The 23437-nt window shown below is 36.6% G+C and overlaps 1 protein-coding gene across 11 annotated transcripts in view; it reads left to right on the forward strand.

The window, feature by feature from the left end:
- Positions 1–23437, forward strand: part of LOC113228109 (plasma membrane calcium-transporting ATPase 2) — a 322320-nt gene that overhangs the window by 171122 nt on the left and 127761 nt on the right. For 10 of the 11 annotated variants that reach the window (XM_026461259.1, XM_026461263.1, XM_026461262.1 and 7 more), the window contains one exon: positions 6130–6337. In XM_026461259.1, the coding sequence (XP_026317044.1) occupies positions 6181–6337 (157 nt within the window). In that variant the 5' untranslated portion in view covers positions 6130–6180. Of the gene's footprint in view, positions 1–6129; positions 6338–23437 lie in introns of those variants that run through there. The other variant, XM_026461265.1, reaches the window with a different exon arrangement.

Below are 23437 nucleotides of genomic sequence, written 5' to 3' on the forward strand. Positions count from 1 at the left end.
TTAAATCTGGGCTCATCTCTGCACGGGACTTGTCAACTTATGTCTCAGGGTGACGGGTGCAGTGGCACTGTAACTGCTATGGTCAGGCGTGTCTTAACACCAGGCACATGACCTTCCTCTCGTCACTTGGTATTATAATAATCTCAATAAAGCGTACTACAAAACCGACCTCAAAAGTTTCCCCTGGTTTGCCACCCTTAGAGGTGGAATATATTCTTCAAGTTAAAATGGAAACACTACTGAGGTACCCTATTTCCAACAAAAAAGAATTATCAAAAATCGAAAAAAGTACAGTCGAATTGTGAACCTCCTCCTTTTTTTGAAATAGGTTAAAAAACTTTGTAAGCTTTAAGTGAAAGAAGTGTTAATGGTTTTATTACCCCATCGTCAATAGAAAGAATAAACCGTTCTAAGCGATGTTATTCATCGGTGGAGATAATATTTTTTGAAAATACCTGATATCAAAGTAACAAACGGAACATTACCCAAAACACCCAGACCTGAAACAATTAAGAAAAGTTCATTTTTCAAATTGGTCCTCACAGGACCAATGAACGTCCAGTATTATGCATTATGAAGTTTTTTATTTGTTTATAAAAATAAACATATTGCAATTCGAAATTTGAATTCAAATTTGAATAAAAGTTAGAAGCATAGATATGAATTTCGATGGCAATTTTTTACCAAAGTCCCATTTGTATGCTACAAACTCGATTTCCCAAATGATACTCTGTTGTTTATCAAATAATTGCTCCCCAACGATCGATGTGTTTGTCTGAAACGACATTGGAACGTGGCGTAATTTGGAAATTCCATAATAGCTGCTACGCCGTTGATAAATGGTATGCGGAGGGAGGTAACGATTTGAATTTGTCGACTACTGTAATTTTTTCTTTGAAGACGACACACGTCACAGTGATAATGTTTGATTTATTAGTGTAGGAAATAAACATGTAAATGATTATAACTTATAGCCTCAAATGCTTGTGTAATTACATCTGTTTTATGGAAATCGGCTAACAGAAAGTGGGTAAAATATAATATACCGGATTCATCCCCTAGTTTGCTACCCTTAGAGGTCGAATATTTACTATTTATATCATTGACTTACAATTATATGGACGTCGGGTCCGCGCTAAAAAGTGTCCGAACTTATAGGGCGTTAAAATCGTATACAGAGCGTCTTCACGCTTTAGTCTTCGTTTGTTCGACTGACAGCGAAGCAAGCAAAATTAGACAGTACTTCGATGACATTGCAATTTAAATTCAACGTTTTAGCCTTTTCATGTTCCTTTACATGTCATTACGTTTAAATAGGTTGACTTGGGACATTTTTTTCGTGGTTTTTGTATTAGACCCGTCGTCCATTTATTTGTAAGTCAATGATTTATATATAATATTTACCGAAGAACCCCCTTTAGTAGTAGTCGTTGGCGCTGTCTATATTTCAGTGCAAACGAGAGTTGATATTTATAAGTGATGGATATATCAGTGATAACTGATGAGTTAGCAGCAATGTATGGCCCATATTTCGTCTCTATTTCTGGTTATATACTCGATGTTAGTGAATAATCACGAAAGTCTTAAATATTTTATAAAAAATTCATCACTAGTAAAAATCCTAACCATTAAATCTGATTCTAATTTACTCTCGTCATAACATTGCTAAATTAGATTTAAAAATTCAGATTCCCAGCAATAACACAATTAAACATCTCAAGTACATGCTAGCTTTTAACCCTTGCAGAAGAGGGGTATGATGCCTTTCCTCCCCTCAGCTTGGCAGAGCATCCGGGTTGAGTGTCGTCGAACGGACGGCAATTAGGTCGGCCGAGTGGCCATCTCTTTTGTTTTCTTCTTCCCTGGTACTTTTGGAAAAAAAGTACTTATTGTGTTTACTAAATCATAGCGACAGCAGCGAACCATCGTCATTTACATAATCAAGAACTTGACTGAGTTACAACTTAGGAGTCGACACACTTATTAACGCAGAAAAGGCTTTGTGTCCATGAACATAAGAGCGAAAAAGGACGAGCGTTTCGCATCGGTTTGTACGAACGCGGCTCGCCACAGCGTGAAACACACAGAGAGCGGGTGCGGGGCGGGTGTATGTCGAGTCGGGAACGCGGCGGGTCTAACTCCGTGTGTTTATATGGACAACACACCACGCGCTGGTGCGAGACAGTCGCCGCACACCCGACCCGACACGCACCCGATCCGCACCTGCGCTCTGAGTATTTCACGCTTGATCCTCGTTTAGAAACAACTTTCGAAACGGCGCGCGTACGGCCGCGTTAACGGCGAATCGGCTTAACGCGACAAGTATGGATAAACACGATCACATCAAGACGAATCCGGGTTAATGAGTTTGATGATAACCTACACGATTTAATGCAACACGTCATGTCTGTACAGGTTACACCCAATTGATACGCAGAATGTTAAATTTTTAATATACGAAACAAACAAATAAACATTATACAACATCATAAATGTTGCTGTGATCCCAAAGTAACTTCAAAACACTTGTGTTATGGAACTCGGAAACCACGACGGTACCACAAACACCCAGAACCGAGACAATATAGAAAAGTTAGTTTTTCTACATTGACCCGGCCGTCCAGTGCCTTTAAAATGTATTGATAAATAAAAAAAAGTTCATAATATGAAATTGTTACGTTTTTCCGATACGGTTGTTGATTATTTAACGTTTGCAATAACATCCGAAACGGATGTTCTTTTCAATTCTACTAATTATTTATATCTATATGCCCGCAATCTCGTTGATTGAGGAATAAACTATTATTATAACAAATAAACTAAACTGTCCTTTCTGTCCTTTGCAATAGAGTTAAAAATACCTAGAAGAAATGAGCGTGTAATAGCTGATGGGAGTGTAGGAAACGAGAGGTACTTAGCATTCATAAGCATGTCAACGTGCGTATTGCTTTGCAGGCGGTATATATATTTATTAAACATAATAAATATAAAATTCAGTCATTCTGTAGTTACTGAACCCCTATTTTTATGTCTATGCATTATTTTTATGAAATACTAGCTGTACTGTTTGTCGTTTAGCTCTGCAAAATATGGCCTAATATTAATTTTATTTGTTTTTTTTGCACTCCACTATGACTTCATCTTTTACAGTGTATGATAAATATATAACCTAATCTGTATTTAAAGAAATAAAAATGTCATTTTGTCTTTGCCGCTAAAAAGGTGTATTTCTCTTATCGAGTTCTTAGGTTTTCGCGATTGTTACACATAGGAAATGAAACTATTTTTCCGGATTTAAATCGCGTATATTTGTTTTTTCAAACAAACCGACGTTTCGGGCCCTTTACAGGTCCCATGGTCACGGTTGACTCAAAAACAAATATACGCGATTTAAATCCGGAAAAATAGTTTCATTTCCTATGTATTTCTCTTCCTCGTTACATTTATAAAATAAGAATAAGTAATGTACCCGAATGGAGATATCCTCCAACACTCTTAGTGGAGACCCGTACCCAGAGTGGCGTCTACTTTAGAGACTTGCGGGCGTGGGCGTGCCCACTCATGAAAATTTTATCCATTTTTACAATATGTGATAGAGTTCGTCCAGAAAAATGCTGCCACCTTACCTATTTCAGCCGCCATGCTGTAATGTGAACATTACTGCGTTCCGTTTTCGAAGGGTAAGAGTGCTAGTGAAACTACAGGCACGTGGGACTTGTCAACATATGTCTCAGACGGGCACAGTGGCAGTGCCCGTAAGATCTTTGCGATTAAACGCTCTCCCTGGCACTGCAATTGTTATGGATAAGCGTGTCGCTTATCACAAGGCGCACGACTTGTTAGTCCTGTGGTAATACATATATATGCATAATTTCTGTGTTAGCGGTGATGGTATGATCACTGTATATTAAACCTTGTCTGAACGTTCAAAAGCCGCAATTTTAATTTAAAAAGAAACCTTCAGAGACCTTCACAGCAAAATAAAGTATTTACTATTAACATCTATGTGATGTCTTCTTATGTCGCAAGAGTGTTCATTTTTAACGGCATCTCTGCGTCGGAAACACAGACTATTTTTGCCATGGGCTAGACATCATTTTACACTAAATCTGTGCAATGTAAAACAATATTGAAATGTTAAGCCACATAAAAATCTTTAGAAATGAACTACGTATTTTACGCCACAATTCCCTGTGGAAATTTCAATTTGCATATTAATTCAACGTGAAGGGAAATTCATTCTACAGTTTTACAGCACATTTCCTTTGGAAAAACAGTAAAACGTGTTGCACCTCGTATGCATAGTTAATATACAAATGCAGTAGTCTTTGTAATATTAATCAACAAGATAACAGATAACAGATCAAGTAATATTTATAAGCTTTAAGTTATAGGAAGGTTTACTAGAATGTTTTTTTATGATACTAAGTGCGTCTGGTGTTAAGCGAAATTTAAATCAAAAAGATCTGAGAGGCACTGCCACAGCGCCCGTCACCATGAGACATAACTTGACAAGTCCCATGTAATTCCGACAGAAATAGGTAAGGTGGCAGTACTATTCTGGACGACATCCTTCACAAGGAGCTCTACTGATACTAAATATTTATAATGTATCGGTTTTTGATTTATAATTTTTGTTCTTCGTGGAACTTGTGGCATGTAGAATTAAAATTAAGTTTTGTGTCATAATTACCATAGTTAACTTCTTTGAAATTAGCAAACTTCGGTAACGTAGCGCATTTACTTCATTGACCTTTTAACTTAAGTTTCTTCGCAATATCATTACTCATTATTTATTAAATTAACGTAGATTCAAAGACGAAGGCATTTCACTCGTAAATATGTTTGCGACTTTTGTCTACCGACACCTTTTACGCAGCGTTCTGAAGTTAGTGTAATAACCATTAATTCTGTTCGAAAACCTCCCTTGATAAAAGCTAGTGATGCAACAGACCTGTGCTTCTGCTTCCACAACTGCGGTAGTTCCGCACGCTTTTTCACTTCTGTTTCTGCTTCCGCAACATTTATGACGGAACTTTAATTAGAAGTTTACAACGTTTGCGACGGATCAGGCGCTGCTGGTGCGGATCACTTGACGGTGAAGCGCGCGTTTTTTAGTAATAGTTGCACTGAAATTATGAAACTGTTTTGTTGAGTTCTCTATAGTATTTACATTTCCACTTCCGCATCCGTTTCCGGTAAGATTTACTTTTGACATCTGTTGCCGTTATGACACTTCTGTTGCATCACTAATAAAAGCCCGCCAAGCATTTACGGTCTGATTTAGTAAAGAATCTACACAAATAATAGAAACACAAGGAACTTGACAAAGTGCCGGTGGGGTGCGAAACAACCTTGTTTAATTATGCACCGTGGACATGAAGTGCAGCGGACGGGAAGTTTATGGGCCGGTAAATAACCCACCACCGCTACCTGTGACATTTTCCGAAAATGCTTTAAATATTTAACACGATGATGTTTGTCTGCTGGTGACTTATTGTGTATATATTATGTACATATTATATGAATAGTTTCATAGATGTTTTAGGTGGTTTTGTGTCCTAAGCCAATACGAATAGCACTTCGTTTACTCCAAAAGGGGAAGTAAAACTGGAAATGACTGACGTATGCTTTTTTTATTGGAATTTTTTCAACAGTAGTTCATATTCCGATACAAGATAATGGAACAGTTGATTTAAAAGTATACCAACTATGCGTACAGTTATCTCTACCTAATTTCGTTGGCAATTTTTACTATTTAACTATTTGAGTATATTATTGTGAAATATTAAATAATATTTCAAGATACTACTCTCGAATATTAAGTAATACTTCATGATAATACTCTTGAATATTTAATAAATATTGCCACCGGTATTAGGTACAGAAATTAACCTGAAAATTAAGTAAGTTTTGAACGTAAATTTCGGATTTTAAGACAGCAGCTTACAATGTGCGAGAGCACACTCAGAGGGACATTAGTCATCTACCCACATTGCTTGATCTTAAATTAGGTACTCTAACTACTCAGAAATTTTACCCGAAACGAAATTCTTTGCTTTCGAAAAGGAATCTTTCGTCAACCTTGACCATCGGCAAATCTAACCTTCGTGTATGATATTGTTTCAGAGCTAGAGGGTTGTCGGGCGTGGTGCGGGCGGCGGCCGCGGGCCCGGCACCATGGCGACTGTGGAGGGGCGGCCGGCGCAGTATGGCGTCACGCTGCGGCAGCTGCGCGAGCTCATGGAGACGCGCGGCGCCGAGGGGCTGGCCAAGATCAACGCGCTCGGCGGGTCGCAGGACATATGCAAAAAACTCTACACATCGCCCACAGATGGTCAGTACTAGATGTATTTCCTCATACTTTCATTATGACACCTAACGACACGGGCGTTTTTAACAGGCCTTTTACGTGTATCAGACGTAGGTATCGGTCACATCAAAAGATGTAATGCTTAATCATTTTGCAAAAGTTACTTTTTACGACAACTTTTCTTACAAAAGAATCAAAACAAAACAGAAACCTCAAACTTTCATTATGACTTGAGTAAATTCTAGTGTTTCAGAAGTAGTTCTGTGTAATGTTTACCAAATGTTTATTATTCTATGCATCGTTTTCCAAAGTGGTTCCTACCACCCCCCAGTGGGCGCTGAAGAGTCCTAGGGCGGTAAGAGCCTCGGAAGCAATTGAGGGACGTTGCTGCAGTCCAAAGGGTTCTACCGCATTTGAAAAAAAAAAACCTAAATTATCTATATAAACTACACTACTTATACATTTTTTTTCCTTGTAATTTTTTGTGTTAAGTTAATATGGATGACCTCCGTGGCTTCTATCCCGGCCTGGTCAGTGTAGGAACACTAACTTTTCTATATTGTTTCGGGTCTGTGTGTTTGTGCTACGGTCGTTGTCTCCGATTTCATAACACATTTGTCTTAGCTTTAGCTGCTTACTTCGGGATCAGAACAACGTATGTGATGTTATAAAAATTTTTTTCTCCATTCATAATAATAATAAAATCGTTTCTTTATCTCAACACATCAATAAGTGAATATAAGCTGCTTCATGTAATGAGTTTAGTAACAGATAGTGATGGGAGATAAAGAGGTGTGTAGATCAATCAGCACGATGCCGGCCTGTTTCTCAGCGCCTCTGATATTCTTTTACAGACTGCCATGTTCAAAACAAAAGGACTAACATACATATTATCCCAGTTTTAAGATTCCCATCAGATTAATAAACAAAAACTTAAGAAAAAGTAATGAATTGCTATATAGATTATAGAATTATACCCAGAGCACCACATACAAACTACATTACAATGCCTATATCCAAAGTTTGTCGAGACAAGAACCAGTTAAAATTCTTCTTACGAAGTTGTACAGAGTTGGAGACTCCTTAACACATTCGATGAGCATGATATGATGTCCTCCAACTGCGGCGAGATATGCGTAATTAGTAATACTACCATGAAGTAAAACTGGACAGAGAAGAAAAAAAAAATTTACGCCGCATCTTGTTGGCACATACTTTTATGAAATATTTAATGGAATTCAAACTCTTACATTTAATATAATAATAATTACAATAATAACGTACACACTCATCGCCCCGCACTAAGGAAACCCTGTATCGCGGGTGCCGTGGACACACACATAGACAATCACAAATTACACCCAAACTCACGAGAGAAATAATTGTAGGCCGGGACCTCTGCATGGTAGTCCAGCTTGATAACCGTTCAGCCAAAGAGGCAGTTATATGGGCAGTTATATCAATAATTTATTATATCATTAATTTAAAAAAAACTTTCCGTAACTATTTAAACAACAAATGTAAATTTAGGAGCGCTGAATGTTGAGGTCTCAAGTTCGATTCCCGATAGGACCAATTTGGAATCGAACTATTCTATGATTCTTGTCTGGCTGTTCTAAGACTTTTGTCCCGTTCTCCGTCCGACATCCGTCCGAAACAATTATTGTGAAATAAGTAATATTTGATCTTGTTAAAACACAATGTCAAGTATGAAGCTTCATTCGCATCGTGCGTCTTTTAATTTGGTCGAGTATTACTTATTCGGGCTCTTACACATAAACACAATACGACGTCGCATCGTGCTACGACGCGGCATCGTTTCACGATGCGACGTCATATCGTGGAAATGTACGACGAGCAACGTAAAAATTCACGACACGACATCGCAACGTGTCACGACGCTCGGCACAACGTCGTATCGTAGAAACTCACGGTTCACTCCCGCATTCATTTGTTATTCAATATTCAAAGATGACTTTGTTTCTTCTGATGTTTTGTCCCATAGTACAGGATGCTCCTCGACTAGGGTTATTAAATAATCAACCTCATCTGTCACCCACGTTGCAATGTCGTGTCGTGAATTTTTATGTTGCTCGTCGTCGATTTCCACGATACGACGTCGCATTGTGAAGCGATGCCGCGTCGTAGCACGACACGACTAGGTGATTTGTATGGTTATGTGGCACATTATTGTTATTAAAACAGCTAACAAAAACGTTTAAATAAACCATAGACACATACAAAATGTAAATAAACTAATAATCTCTTTGATAGACAGTTGTAATAACAGATGTCTTCAATTGTATTTGCAACCTAATACGAAGCAATAAATATTTACGAACGATTCTTCTGTCATGTCGTAATGTCCTAGACATAATGTTAATAAACGAAGGAAATTAGAGTGTATTTTTTAAACCTTCACGGCCTGTGCGTGACTTGAACACGTTTCCTTGTCAAGAACTTAAGTACCTGTCGCTTATAAGTTGAAAATACTTAATACAATATAACAAAAAAGAATTTTTCTGATATTATGTTAGTTAATTTCGTAATTAAAATTAAACACGTTAGTACCGATACCGCGAGCTAAAAAGTATGTTTATAATTATACTATAAGTGTAACTTGTAACTTCACAGCGGTATAATGAAGTTTATTTACGTAAGTTTCATGAAATACATTCAGAGTAGATAAAACCTCTCACTGAATTCTGATTAAAAATAAACGGCAAATAATCGGAACAAAATAGTTATATTTTATTTACAATCACAACGTTACTTCACATCGAGACAGTGTTTCTGTTTTATAAAGTCCAAGACCGGTTGTGTACTGCCATCTACGAGATCATGGTCATGAATCTGCTAAATATCAACTGACCATCTTGGAAAGGAACAGATCTCAAAAGTCCTAGCATTTTAAGAACCGAATGAAGTCCCTAAATCAACGGCAACGGTCTGTGACAACCCTGTCCACGGCCTGACCGGGGTCAAGACCTGAACTTATAAGGTCCCCGTGCTTACACAGGTTATAGTGCCCTTCCCGTATAACCAAGAAATTGATAGGGTCACTGTAATCAAAACTTAGTAGAAAGATATTGGACTGGCCATCTTGGAATCTGATAAGTCGTGAAGCTGCAGAGGCTTGAACACCGCCGTAAAATCGTCTACTTATTCTACAGGATATATCACGCAGAGTGTGCGATTCACCTTTCCATCATCGGGGGATTAGCCGTAGGCTGGGGTGTCTACCCCTATGTTGTGGATATATTAAGGATTCGCATGAAGCGTTCCGCTTGCACATTAATATGGCGTTCGGCTATTTATTTTTACGTACTTAATCCCTGAACGCTATAACTTGGGCCTTTTCAAAGCGAGAGTTAATAAGCATTATTTAGATGTGCACACTCCAAAATGGACCTCAGAATTACTTTTTTATGATCCTAGTAACGGGGCGAAAAAAAACCTAGCGCCTGGTGTTAAGCGACATGCAAGTCATGCCACTTGCTGTGCCACTTAGAGCTTTAAATTGCGAAGATCTACTGCGCCTGGCACTCCGAGACATTAGTTAACAAGACCCAGGAGCCTGTAATTTCATTAGCACCTTACACTTCAAAACCGAAACGCGGTAATGTTTACATTACTTTTAAATTCCTCGATTTACTGACGTAAGGAATTAATATTTTCCTTACATTAATGTTAAGACAACTCATTCATATAATTCCATACAAACGAATTAGATAGATAAAAACATTATTCACTTCCATGACAACTTATTTACATAAGATCCACTAAAACGAACCCCATAAAATTATTTTTATATAGAACCACTTAAAATAACACCTTGTTATAACAAAAGAAACGTATAACTAATTAAAGTAAATAATTTGGAAGTTATAGCAGTGAAAGGGCGCTGGCTCAACATAAATGACGCGGTTTCCTACGACCCTGGTATTCTGCCAGAACCGTTTTTAAAGAAACGTCTCATCATCCCAGATAGTCCTCTGGCTTTATCATTTAATTAAATAAAGATTATATATATATTTTTTTTTATGAGTAAAACAATATGATAAAATGTGTGTGTGTGAGTGCTTGGGTATGTGCATACGTGCGTTTATATCAATATTTTATGTTGCAAGATAGTTATAACCACATTTCAAAATGTATGTATTTATGTTCAGACTATGTAAAATAATTTGCGTTTGTAGGGGTGTATGCGTGTATATTACTTATGAACTTCCCTGACATTAAAAGTTTTATATAATATAATAAATTCTATCTTCTACGTTTCACGATCATTGTTTTCTTTAAAGAGAAGGTTCAATAAGCCGTAGTCTGCCACGCTGACTCAATACGGGTTGGGCACTTCAAACGTGCTCCAAAGGTTGTGAACCTTGTTCGACTTGCAGGTTTCATTATGTTCGTTTTCCTTCGTCGATAGCGAGTTAGTACCAAAGCACGGACGTGTAATTGTACCTTAATAGCCTCATCATATGGGCCCCGTGTAACCAACGACAGTTACGTTATTGTTTATTCGTTGGCAATACATTTAAGGACTTAAGGAAGTCAACGACTTATGGTGCATTGACATGAAGTTGGAAAGTATATTCCACTAATGGATTTAAGTTAGGTTCCGAAGGCCTAAAGTTGCTTAACAGCTGAGAACCTCTGACATGCAAATTTCTTGGACATATTTTCTTACACCAATATTCATTTTAGGCAGGATTGAATTTATCAGTACAGGCTGCTTTACAGTCTTTGATAAGAATTTGCCGAAGTAAGCGCAGCGGTCTGTTGCGCACGGAGATGCTAATGTCCATCTCTTGAATTTAATCTGTGATATTTGAAATAAATAATAGATAATAAATGTATACAACTTTTTATTTACAAAGAGCAACACATAGTGTTTCATACTCATTCCACTCAGGGGAATCTGCCTTACGAATAAGTAGTACAGTTTAATCAATATGACGATTTCAATATGAGCAATCAATATGAGCGTTACTGCGTTTCGGTTTTGAAGGGTAAGAGTGACAGAAAATGGAGACTGCCTTATGACAATATTCTTTAGGTCCCAGGATATTTTCTAACGCGTATAAGTAGTGGATGCGCGCGCGGTTAGTATGCAAATCTATAGAAAATAGGTCCAATAATACGTCTGTAGTGATTCCAACACTGTATCGACTAAGACTTTGTAACGATGGGGCACTAAAGGTATGGTCCCATACAAAAAATACACATTTTATTTTTTCCTACTAAACTATTACATTTATGGCAAAATGTGATGTGACAGTATTTAATTAGGACAATAAATAGGACCTCTCGATTGGCATTTTTTAGAGAGGTATCGTGAAAAAAAATCCAATGTCCTCAATATCGCAATCCGACCCACTGTGCGTCGCAAAATTAAGATAAATTTAGTGTACCTGCCTTTCCCCAATTGTTAATCCCGAACAGGTCCAGGACCTGAAAAATATTGTTCTATCCATTTTCTGTCTATGTTCCTCGAAGTTTAGGTAAAATAACTCCCACCTATTCCGATCCCTGATCATGTCCCTTAATATCAAGTCGTCATATTCCTTACTAGGACCAAAATGACAAAATCACGGCGGCGTGTCAACTAATTGTACTACAATAAAGGTTAATATGAAGTCATTGACTCACAGTGCCATCGACCGTCCGTTATTTGATAGAAATTCATTGGCGTTGGATAGTCTTTTCGACACCTGCCAATACATTCAGTTAATTTATTAAATGAGCTTTTAAGGCGAGGCAGTTGGCGACGCGAGCCTGGATTTTAGGAAATGAGGTATGGAGGGCCGCCCCTTGCGTTCCACAATCCGTGCGCTTAAAAGTAATATGAATGAAATAAGAACAGGCAGAAAAAACGTGACACAGATCTGACGTTGACAAGCGCCCGATGTCGACTGTAAGGCAGGGGGTGGCGCGGCGTGTCGTTGGGTAATTTTCAAATTTTGGGATAAGTGGACTGTTGCATAGAACTCAATAGAATACAACTCGTACGCCCGTAACCGCCCTGAGTTCGCCCCAGGTCCGCCCCGCACCCGGTCCGCCTGTTTGTCATAGCGTTCGGCCTCGACCCGCGCCGCGCCCGGAATGTACCCGTCTATGTGGCCAGAGCATTAGTGCGGGGCTTTGAGTGTGCGCGTTATTTATTATGTAATTCTTTCAATATAAAAAAAATCTCGTTATACATCTCGATTACGTTAGTGTCGTTAATTATTATAAAGTAGGCAGAAATATAGAAATAAAGGTCAAGAAGTCGGACATTATAAGGAGCTAATAGTACACCTGCAAGACCAACGCAAGTAAAAGTTGTACGTAGGAACTTTACAACCTTTGGATTAGAAAGACTGGAACAATCCATCCATATAATGACATAAGGATGGATTGTTCCAATATTTCTAATTAACTTCACCACACATTCACACAAAGTGCTTTGAGACCCACAAATTTAATATCGTCTCTCGAGGTGCAGCTGAGCTCCCGGGACTGGATGCGACTCAAATTTAATTATTTTTGTCAAGCAACCAGTCCCGGGATCACACGATACGCGTTTCATTTAGGCTCATTAGGATTCTGGGGAAATAGTGACTGACATATAAGTAATACCCGACCAAATCAAAAGACGATGTGAAATATGAAGCTTCATTCGCATCATAAAAGACGCATGACTTGGTCTAGTATTACTTATTTGACAGTAATTGTTTCGGACGGATATCGGACGAAAAACAGGAGTAAACCCCCTGTTCCAACTTTAAATCAACCCCGAGTTCAGATGTTACAAACCTACCTATCTTTTCTGACCCGTACAGCAAAAGAGTGAAATTCACTGTCGGAATCTAGAATAATATGAAATTATTTCTAAAATAATCATAAAATACCTGAGCACTCAATATTTATAGCGATAATGCTGACTCCTACGCTAACCTATTTTGAGTTTGACGGTATTAATAATTTACCTGTATTTTATCTGCCTGCTGGTACTCGAAATTGAGTGGGTCGGGCACTAGAAACAGTTTTCTATTGCGCAGTCACCAATGTATGTGATGCTTGATTCAATCTTAGCTCGTATTATCTTGTTTGCATTCAGTTTCTCTAGTACATTTTATATGGTCTATAATACACGAGCCATAGCAGCTTAATGGTTTGACGTACCGCCTCTCAAGCAGAGACCGTGGGTTCAAATCCGGACTCGCACCTCTTTTCAGAATTTGTGTGCGAAGTTTAATTTGAAATTTACCATGATCTTTAGAAAACATCGTGGGGAAACCTGAAGGTTCACAACACTCGGAAAACATGTGAAGTCCAATGGCCTAAACCCTTGCCTAGGAAAAGAGTCGTGCCCAGCAGCAGGACGTATAAAATGAGTTGATAATAATGATACGAGCAAAAAGTCAAAATTCATTGCTTGCTCTCTTGTCCCTCGTTTTAATGCTTTTAATATACCCTTTGCGGCAGAATCGATGTGAAAATCCGAGAACTTAATAATAAACGTTATACTTTATTTCAAACTGTCTACCTTCTGTTCTAACTCGTTAACTTACCCAACTCACTGGGCACCTATGCTGAAAGAAAATATACCGTAACATTTTCATACCAATATAGAACTTAGGGGAAGTAAATAAGGCATGAATATTTGAAAACAAGTCGGCACGAGTAGAATACGCGTTATGTCAAGCGAAAAATTTCTGCGAAAATCGAAATTCATTCTAGGAAATAGAGTTTGTTATGCCAACTGTACAGGGTGTTTACATAATTGCGTTAGAGCCGAAAGGGAGTGATGCCACCCATTAATACAAACAACTTTTACCAAGGGGACTCCTGCGAAATAGCGAAAGCAAGTCGCCTGTTTTATAAAAATAACACTGTGTTGTGAGTGAATATGAACATTTAGCATACAACAGCTGTTTATTTTTCGCGAATTCAGAAGGGTCGCCATAGTAAAATATGAAGAATCAGCCTTTTCGGATGTAACGGCATTATGCTGATAAATACAGCCTGTATAAAAATGTAACTATGTACTTTATGCATTTATTGCCTCAATACAAGTCAGCGAGAAAATTTTCTTTTCCCGACAATCTCATCGGATAAAGGGGCCGCAATCGCGAACGGGAACTGACGTGGGTAAATCCCGCGGGATGTCCCGGGATCCCGGCACGTAGTCGGCTCCCGGGATACATTGCTCAGCTTTATCTTCGTCCGGCCCTGGTTGATGGATATCGTGCGTTTATCGGTGAAAAATACTCGCGTATGTTTTTTGACACCGGAATTGTAGAAGACAAATTGCAGATAGGAACGCTATATCACTTTATACGTTTCACGCTATGCGTCATTCGTCATGAATACGGGTAACCCAAATATTTAAACGTGGATTTAGTTGGCTTTGTAACAACTTCACTAAAGGCGGAAATAATTTCCCTTTTTCGTCTTTCTTTCGAAAGAAACTACATTGTCTATATGTATAACCCTGAAATGTGTTTTTTATTGAACTATTGTACCTTAATTTTACCTAAATTTATTCATTATATAATTAAGTCATATTTAGTTCTAATGTGAAAGCAAATGGTTGTCAATTGGTATTTATTGCTTTTAGTACGAACTTAAAGTACACACGTACATACCTCATCCATAAAAAGAATTCTATTTGACTTCAACATTTGACTATTATTCTTAAGTAGTTACCATTATGATGTTTATTAAAATAAAATGTTTTATTATTGCATTTTAAGTAATTTAAATGTCTAAAATAACTTCTAAAATATTCTTCAAAAATTACTCTTAACCCGTTCATGGGTCCCTACTCTCAATGCACGAAATCCGTAATTACGACCGTTTTCCCACTATGGATGACCTACGAAACTACTCTCGGAAGTTCGTCAACGAAAAGACGGACCCGAAACTATCGAATCGCGTTGTCATATATTCTTAATTCTAGCCCCGATCGAAACTCAAGTCTGTTGGTCATCCATAGAGGGAAAAATTTCGTGCTTCGGGAGTAGGGCTCATGGACAGTAACTGCATTCACCGTAAAATTAAATATCAGAGTATGATTGTACGGAGTACCCTGTTTCGCTGTATGGATCTTAAAAAATTAACTACTGTCTTTACAGTTTTCTCCACGGAAAAGTATCAACAACGCACTGACAAAATTCAATTGAGCATTGCGCATTTTTTTTAACGCACTTATATCCCTGCAGTATGAAAACCCTGTATCGCGGGCGTCATAGACACACACATACACAACCACAAATTACACCCAGACTCATGAGAAAAATAAATGTAGGCCATACTAATATTTCTGCAGGTCCGGGAATCGAACCAGAGACCTATGTGTGGTGGTCCAGCATTGGTAACCGTTCGGTCACGGAGGCAGTTGAAAACAAAAAAATAATCCATATAAGCACTAGGGCAAAAAAAGCAGTGACATTTTTGTGTGCCACTACATACACAATTTTACGTTAACACTTTTAATTATGTTAAATTTTGATTTGTATAATAATAGAAAAAAGTAAAAAAGGTTATAACAGCAATTAAGTGATTATAGTTGATGTATAAACAGAGAAGTAAAAAAAAAAAAGAATTTTAATTTGTCTTTGATCTGGTTTCTGTAGCTTAACCTCCAATAAAAGCTTTACCCGCTTACAAGACTAGAAAGGCGTCTACGTTATAACAACAGCCGTACAAAGTACGTCAGTCTGGATACGTAACTGACGCAATCGCGGTGGTCGACCGCGGAAATATCACGATGGGTATCTCGGATGGGCAGCTTATTTACCCTTTGGTTTACTATGCCTACATTTACTATTGGTTTTATTTATACTACGTTATAGACAGTTATGTTATTGGATTTTGTATTTCGTAGCCTCTAGCGTAAATGGACGTAACAATTTTCACGGAAAATAGTATACAAGGTATATTAAAAGCGGTAAACAAGAAATTACTAACGGTAGTTTGTTATAAACCCGAAGCCAAAGGCTGATGGCTTTAATAACTCGAGGTTGTAATTTTTACCGTCCGTGCTACATATAATATTTTTCATCGCATTTGCGAGGACATACATACAATACAACGATATTTATTTTTTGTATGAATAAATATCGCTTCACAAAGCAACATTTGGATTTTGCAAGCGGCGGGATTTTTGTATTTTTTTTAAACAGATTGCCAAATATTCTTTATAGATAAATACAACTCGATCTAAAATGTTATAAAACACACAGTCACATGCAGCCACAATGTATTAGATATAAAATAAATAATTTCCAAATTCTGAAAATACTGCAGAATTTGAATTCGCAAAATAAATTGAGTAAAATTTAGTTACATTGTAAATGGTTAGTTATTTTTATACTTGCAAGTTTATGCGAAATATGCGTTCAGATTTTTCGAGCATAAAAACTTTTGCTTAATTTTGACATAAAATATTCATAAGGCGATAATGTAATGAAAAAACCAGTGGGCATAATTTATGGTCGACTTTGCCTGCATGTCATGACAATGTTTACGAGCAAGTGTGATGAAAAAGCTATTATTTATATATTATATATAGTACAATTTAGAATTTGCTTATGTTGCGATATAAATAATTATGTCCATTAGTGCTTGTAAAGGATTGTTCGTGACAACATAGGCAATTTAATACACGCTTATCATAAGTACTGAGTTAGTCAATTTCAGCGTTGTTACACATAAATTAGAGTAAAAAATCCCCATATGCAAAACTGTGTTTTTTTATATATTTTTAATATTACCCAGTGACAGGACGAACAAGCTTTAAATCATAAAGATCTTATTGGCATTGCCAGTCACCCTGAGATATAAGTTGATGAGTCCCATGTGCCTGTAATTTCACCAGCACCCTTGCCCTGCAAAACTAGAACGCAGTAATGCTCACATTACTACTTGGCTGTAGAAATAGGTAAGGAGGTACTTCCCCAGGGAAGTGTGAAAGAGACGAGCTCTATTGTATTTGTGGTACCGTCGTAATTTCCGATTTCCATAACACAATTGCTTTCTTTACATACATTGGGATTAGACCAAGGAATGTATATGATATTTTTTAATAATTATTGTTTATTTTAAAAATTATAAATCTAATCTATTTAAAAAAAAATAGGTTTGGCAACCATGATGTCACAGACAGATACGCAGACAAAGGCTACAAACTTATAACTCCCCTCTTTTAAAAATAGAGACTTAAGACGAAACAACATATCGCACCCCTCATGGAAAAGTGGCATAAGTATAACCCACGGAAAAATATAACCCACATCCTCTCCAATTCTTGTAATTCGATCGACTAACATTGTACATAGAGTTACAAGAATTGAGAATGTAGGATGTAGGTTATATTTTTCGGTATCTAACAGAGCAATAAACATGTTTGTCGTAACTCTACTTATGCCATTCTTCCATGAGGTGTGCGATATAATCATATGGTTCTCTTTCTAAACCCCATTTAATCTTATTAGTCTTAAGTATCACATAACCTTGAATTAGACCTTAAAACATCAAATATGAAAACATCTGTTAAGGTCAGGCCACACAGACGCGGTATAGCGGGAAAAGCGTTTCGGGGGCGGACCTGCGGGAAGCGAATGCGTGCCGGGGCATGCCACACAGCAATCCCGAGTGTAGTTCGTGACGGGACAGCGGCACGAAGGCGGCCGGTGTGACACCAAAAGCGTCACGCCACATTTCATTTTCAACACAAATAAAGAAAGGTCCATGTCACTATCGGATAGTGATGTAGAAGAACATCTTTAAACTTTTGTATGGGGTGTTAAAGTTACCTTGAAAAAAAATCTGCTAAAAATTTCAAGAAAAAATTAAATACGTATTTTTTTAGTGCTGAAACTAGAGTGTACTAGAGTAATTCGGGCTTTCTTTGGCATTGTGCTCATTAGCTGGGCTGTTTCCGGTTACCGTTACAAAAACTAGAACAGCAAAATTAGCAAATTTGTAATTGTAGTACTTAAAAATGGGGTACAGGGCGTACATTTTCAACATTTTTCATTAAAATGCTTATATTACAAAAAGAAAATGACTCCGATTTTTTAAATATTTTTTTCTGGGTAGTTACAAAGGCAACATTCTGTTCCCAGGTTATCGTTGAGTTTTGGGACACTCTGTATACTTACTTTGAAGGTTTTGAATCAAACTATTCATATGAACAGAAATTGTTTATTTAAAAACATTTAAAAAATTCTATAATCTTAACACAATTAACTTGAAACTATTTTTTCAGTGAGACTCACTGGGCATTTTCATTATAACAAATAATAGGTATATAAGATTTGTAGAATCAACAATAATAATTGCATTCATCTACCTATTTAACTACTTACTTTATTATTAACAATCTATATACGTAATTAACTTGAAACTTCTTTTTCTATCAGTCCAAATGGGCATTTTTATTTTAATAAATAATAAGTACCTATCTAAGATTTGTATAACACCAACTATTTTGTTTAAGTTATGTATCTACATAAGTGCATTATTTTGAACAATCTTAACATAGTTAACTTGAAACTTCTTTTTCTATCTGTCTCACTGGGCATTTTTATTTTGACAAATTATTTGTCATCTGATTATTTTGAATTGCAATTGAAATTAACTTGAAACTTAACTAATAATATGTATCTATCTAAGATTTATGTAACAACAATTGTATTTAACTTATGCACCTACTTATATTATTTTGAGCAATTTTAACATAGTTAACTTAAAACTTCTATTTCTAACAAACTCGCTGGGCATTTTTATTTTAACAAATAATTAATAGGTCCCTATCGAAAGTTACATTATTATGAACAATCAACAATCTTAACACAATTAATTCAAACTTCTTTTACTATCAGTCTAATGCTGGCTTCCTACGGCCCATGATTTTTTATTTTAACAAATAACAGGCATCTAAGATTTGTAGAATCAACAACAATTCTATTTAATTTTATGTACCTACTTAAATTATTATGAACAATGCATAATTGCAATTATACTTAACTTATATACCTACTTATACACTCGGGAGCAATGAATCCGAGTCACTAACATAAAAATCAACATCTCAGAACTAAAAATGCAAACTTATTCAAACAAGAAGTGTTTTGTAGACCATTCAATACTCTAATAAAAATTATAAAACTCCTTGGTTGCTATTTATTAAACTTAACTGTTTATTTATTTAACTTTTTGTTTATTAAATTAGCATTCATCATTTCTAGTTACATTTTTTATGTTATCACAGCATTAATTCAGTACCATACCTTTTGGAATTACCCTGTGTAGTTTAGTCATCAACTATATTATAGGTACCATAATGGGAAACACAAGTCTTCAGGAATTAGTTGCAATGAAACTGGGATACTTTCTTGATCGTTATTACTTGTTGTGCTAATTACGGTAAATTAAGGAGATTGTACCGGTGCTACTGAAATTTGATTTTCTTCTAGGTCGTTCAGTTCAGCTTCTGTAAAAATGTGTGCAAGTTTCAATTTGATTTCTACTTGAATTGTGGGTTTCAGTTTTTTAAATGTTTCTGCATAACTAATGAACAGATAATCTACGGCGTCATATTTTTTTCTTAGAGAAGAGAAGAGGTATCTCACAGTTGATTGTTATTGATGGAGGGAGACGTTTTCCACAACGTATTCGGCCAGCTAACACAGAAATGGCAAGTCTATAGACGTCTCATGCAATATGATATTGAAGCGACAATAGAAGTTGTCAAAGGCACGTGTTGTTTACACAATTTCATTAAAGTAAGAACGGTAACAATGCGGTTCAACAGAGCGATTCTCAACCAGTTGAGGCCAATGAACTACTTCCAATTCGTACAAATCAAAGATCGTCTGATTATGCAATTGAAATCAGAGAAAAATTTGGCAATTATTTTAATAATTATTAAAAACATAAAAAATATACTCACGATCTTGATTTAGCTCCTTGGAATTGTTTCCCAAATAATTTCTATGTTTTTATAATTTCTATCACTTGTATTAAATAAACTGGGGTATGATTGCACCAATGATATAAGTTTTTCCGTCGAATTCATCTTGAAACTTGATTAAAATCAATTAAAACACATTCCCTAGTTGTAAAAAAATACAACGTCCAAGCCCGCTGAAGCCCCGCTCCCGGATCGCGCCCCGCCACTGACGCGCTGTGTGAACGGTTGCATAGAACTCAATGTATTACAATACCCGCGACCGCACCCGCCCCGCGGACGCCGCGGCCGCGGCCCGCGCCCGCTCTGCCTGTTTGTCATGGCGTGCGGCCCCGCACCGCGCCGACTCGCCCCGCGGCCGCCGCGCCTTTCAGTGTGGCAGGGTTCATAAGAACTGGTACATTACAAAAAATCCCGCGCCCGGAACGCTTCCGCGGCCGCCTCTGTGTGGCCAGAGCATTAATGCTATCGAAGCAATTTAATCCTAAAGTAGCTAAAGCATTAAAGCACTCAATACAAACAATCCTAATTGAGATGTACTTACTAAACAACACTGCTGATTTGAGAATGTTGCAAGTTTCAAAAGTAAACAGTTGAAATCTGAGACTGGAAGACAACGTTTGCTTCCAAAATTAACATTGTAAACCTGATTTTAACACTTTACAGAGAAATCTTCTGTTCACCTGAGTAATGATAAAATTTGAAGTTTTTATTTTTTTAATAATATGATGGCTGATAATAAAATTTGAAGTTTTTATTTAAAGATCTATAAAATCACCACGTCAATCAATGTGAAATGCGCACTTCGCATTAGACTAGCGCCGCGCACTTTGTCAACGAAATCGTATCTTTAGAGTAAACCTATGCTAAACAGTTTACTGAGAAAGCCAGGCACTATTTTCGCGCAGCAGTTTGATTTCAAATTTAGCTCTATCTGTGACTGTTCCTTTACCGCAGATCTAACTCGTAAAATGCATACATTTATTTTCTACTCTAGATTTTATTGTCTGAGGCAATGCCCTTTGACATTTGCATCGCATTTTATGGTTTCAGATCTAAATGTCATACGGGAATTTAGAGAAGTTTCACTGTTTTATTAAGTTGTGCCATGACTGAGCACGAGTAGCCTGTGTTGCGACATGTTTCTTGTATTTCAGGTCATCCATTAATTAACAAACTGGTCTAATGCGGCTTTTTTAATTACTGACATTTTTCTGGAAAAACTCGTTTCTTTATATTTCTTTTCACCTTTGAAGCCAATAATAATATACATAAAGAGGTACTCTGAATACTTGGAACAAAATAAAGAAATCAAAATGCATGCCTATACTTCAGCTGAACGGTATGTAGAATAATCCAGTATATTTCAGGACAGCAGGTCCTCCGTCAGATGTAAAATTATCATGTTCCCCTCAGCTACATTTTGTCCAACGTAACATTAAAGGTTTTAACTAGGGATTAATCACAAATTTATTATTAAGGAAAAACAACAAAATTTGTAAATATTTACATGAAACAACAATAGTTGCTCAATCCTAAATTGATCCTTTATTAAAATTTTACTGAAATGTATTCAGGAAATTCTAAATTTTATTGTGATTGGATTTCGTAGCTTTTCATTGGTCAGAATAATCACGTGACAACATTGGGATGGTTTACGATTCGTCAAATTTGTGCGGCAGAAGGGTCTCAATTTTTTAAGCCATCTTCCTGATGAATCATATGCTTTTGAAATAGCCCTCTATTCCCACCTGTGTAAACATCTCAAACAGAAAAACAACAAAACGCCGCCCGCGACATTTATTTTTTGACAAAAAATATATCCTTTGACATTCCGGTGATCAAAACGAATATAACGATACTTCATACACTAATCTCCGTAATTCCATTTAAGCTGCAAGATGACCCAAAGAAACTTTTTGTTTAATACGTGAGATATACTTCCATACCCAAAGAAACGTTACCCTCCTCTGGCAGACGGGTCGAAAAGTGTCACTACATTTCACCATTAAAAAACTCTTCTAACGAGATGGGTGTATTGTATCTATCTCATAATGGTTGGTCATACAGCTCATCAGAAAGTAATTAGTACCTTAGCACCGCTAAAATACGCTATGACTAACAGTGACGGTATTACCCGACAGTTTATTATAACAAAGGAAGACTAATTTTGTTATGAGTTTCTCAGGCCTTCTGATATTGTTTGGGTTATAATGTTGAAAATAGCACGTGCATGGATTACATAGTACGATAGAATAGTATACCGTAATTTTGTTATGCAATATTGTTCTCGTAGTTTAGCGTAAGCATTATAGCGATTATTGAATAAAAAATGGGATATCATACTTTGAAATCGATACCGCCACTAAACAAAAAAGTACAAGTCGATTTGTACGAAATGGTCATTAAAGTTTCTGAAATTAAGTTTAAATTTGTTTAGTGTCTGCATTGTTTTCAACGTGGTATATATTTCTTTGATAAGTTCATTCAATACTTCACCAGTGTTTAAAACGTGAAAACAGAATTGGTATTACACCACACACACACTACCAACTCGTAGTCTTTTATTAATTTTACTAACTTTTGTTCATTAAGGAATCTTTTAAAGGCATTCAAAACGATGTTCGAAAATGCCGACAATACTTGTTTACGGCATCACAACCATAATGGTTACCGTTTCTCTAAGACAAAGAATTCACTAAGTTTGACCATTAAAATGTTTGATATTAACTGTGTTATCAAAAAACGATTAATCGGATTAATTTTTGACATGTTCAAGTCAATTCAAGCAACTAGACAATAATTAAAGGACATAATTGTTTTTATTCTCTTATCATTTAGCAAATTATTACTTCAATTTACGGTGCAGGACACTTTCGGAAGAACGATCCAAAATAACACCTACGTTGTATCTTGATTTTTCAATGAATCTTGTATATCCGTATTCCAAAATATAAACACAAACTACGATACAATAATTCGTAGATTTGGAGGGAGGTATTAACCACTCTATGTGTGCTACTTCTTAATCCAATTTCTGGTTATAATTCTAATCATTACAGGGCAACTACCGGTACAGTTTGTTTTAAAGAGACAGAGCAACACGGTAACAAGATAGATGGAAAATAATCTTATTCATTTATAAATGGAACATACAT

The sequence above is a fragment of the Hyposmocoma kahamanoa genome, unplaced genomic scaffold (assembly GCF_003589595.1).
Source record: "Hyposmocoma kahamanoa isolate Upper Pololo Valley unplaced genomic scaffold, ASM358959v1 224, whole genome shotgun sequence".
NCBI classification, from domain to species: Eukaryota; Metazoa; Arthropoda; class Insecta; order Lepidoptera; family Cosmopterigidae; genus Hyposmocoma; species Hyposmocoma kahamanoa.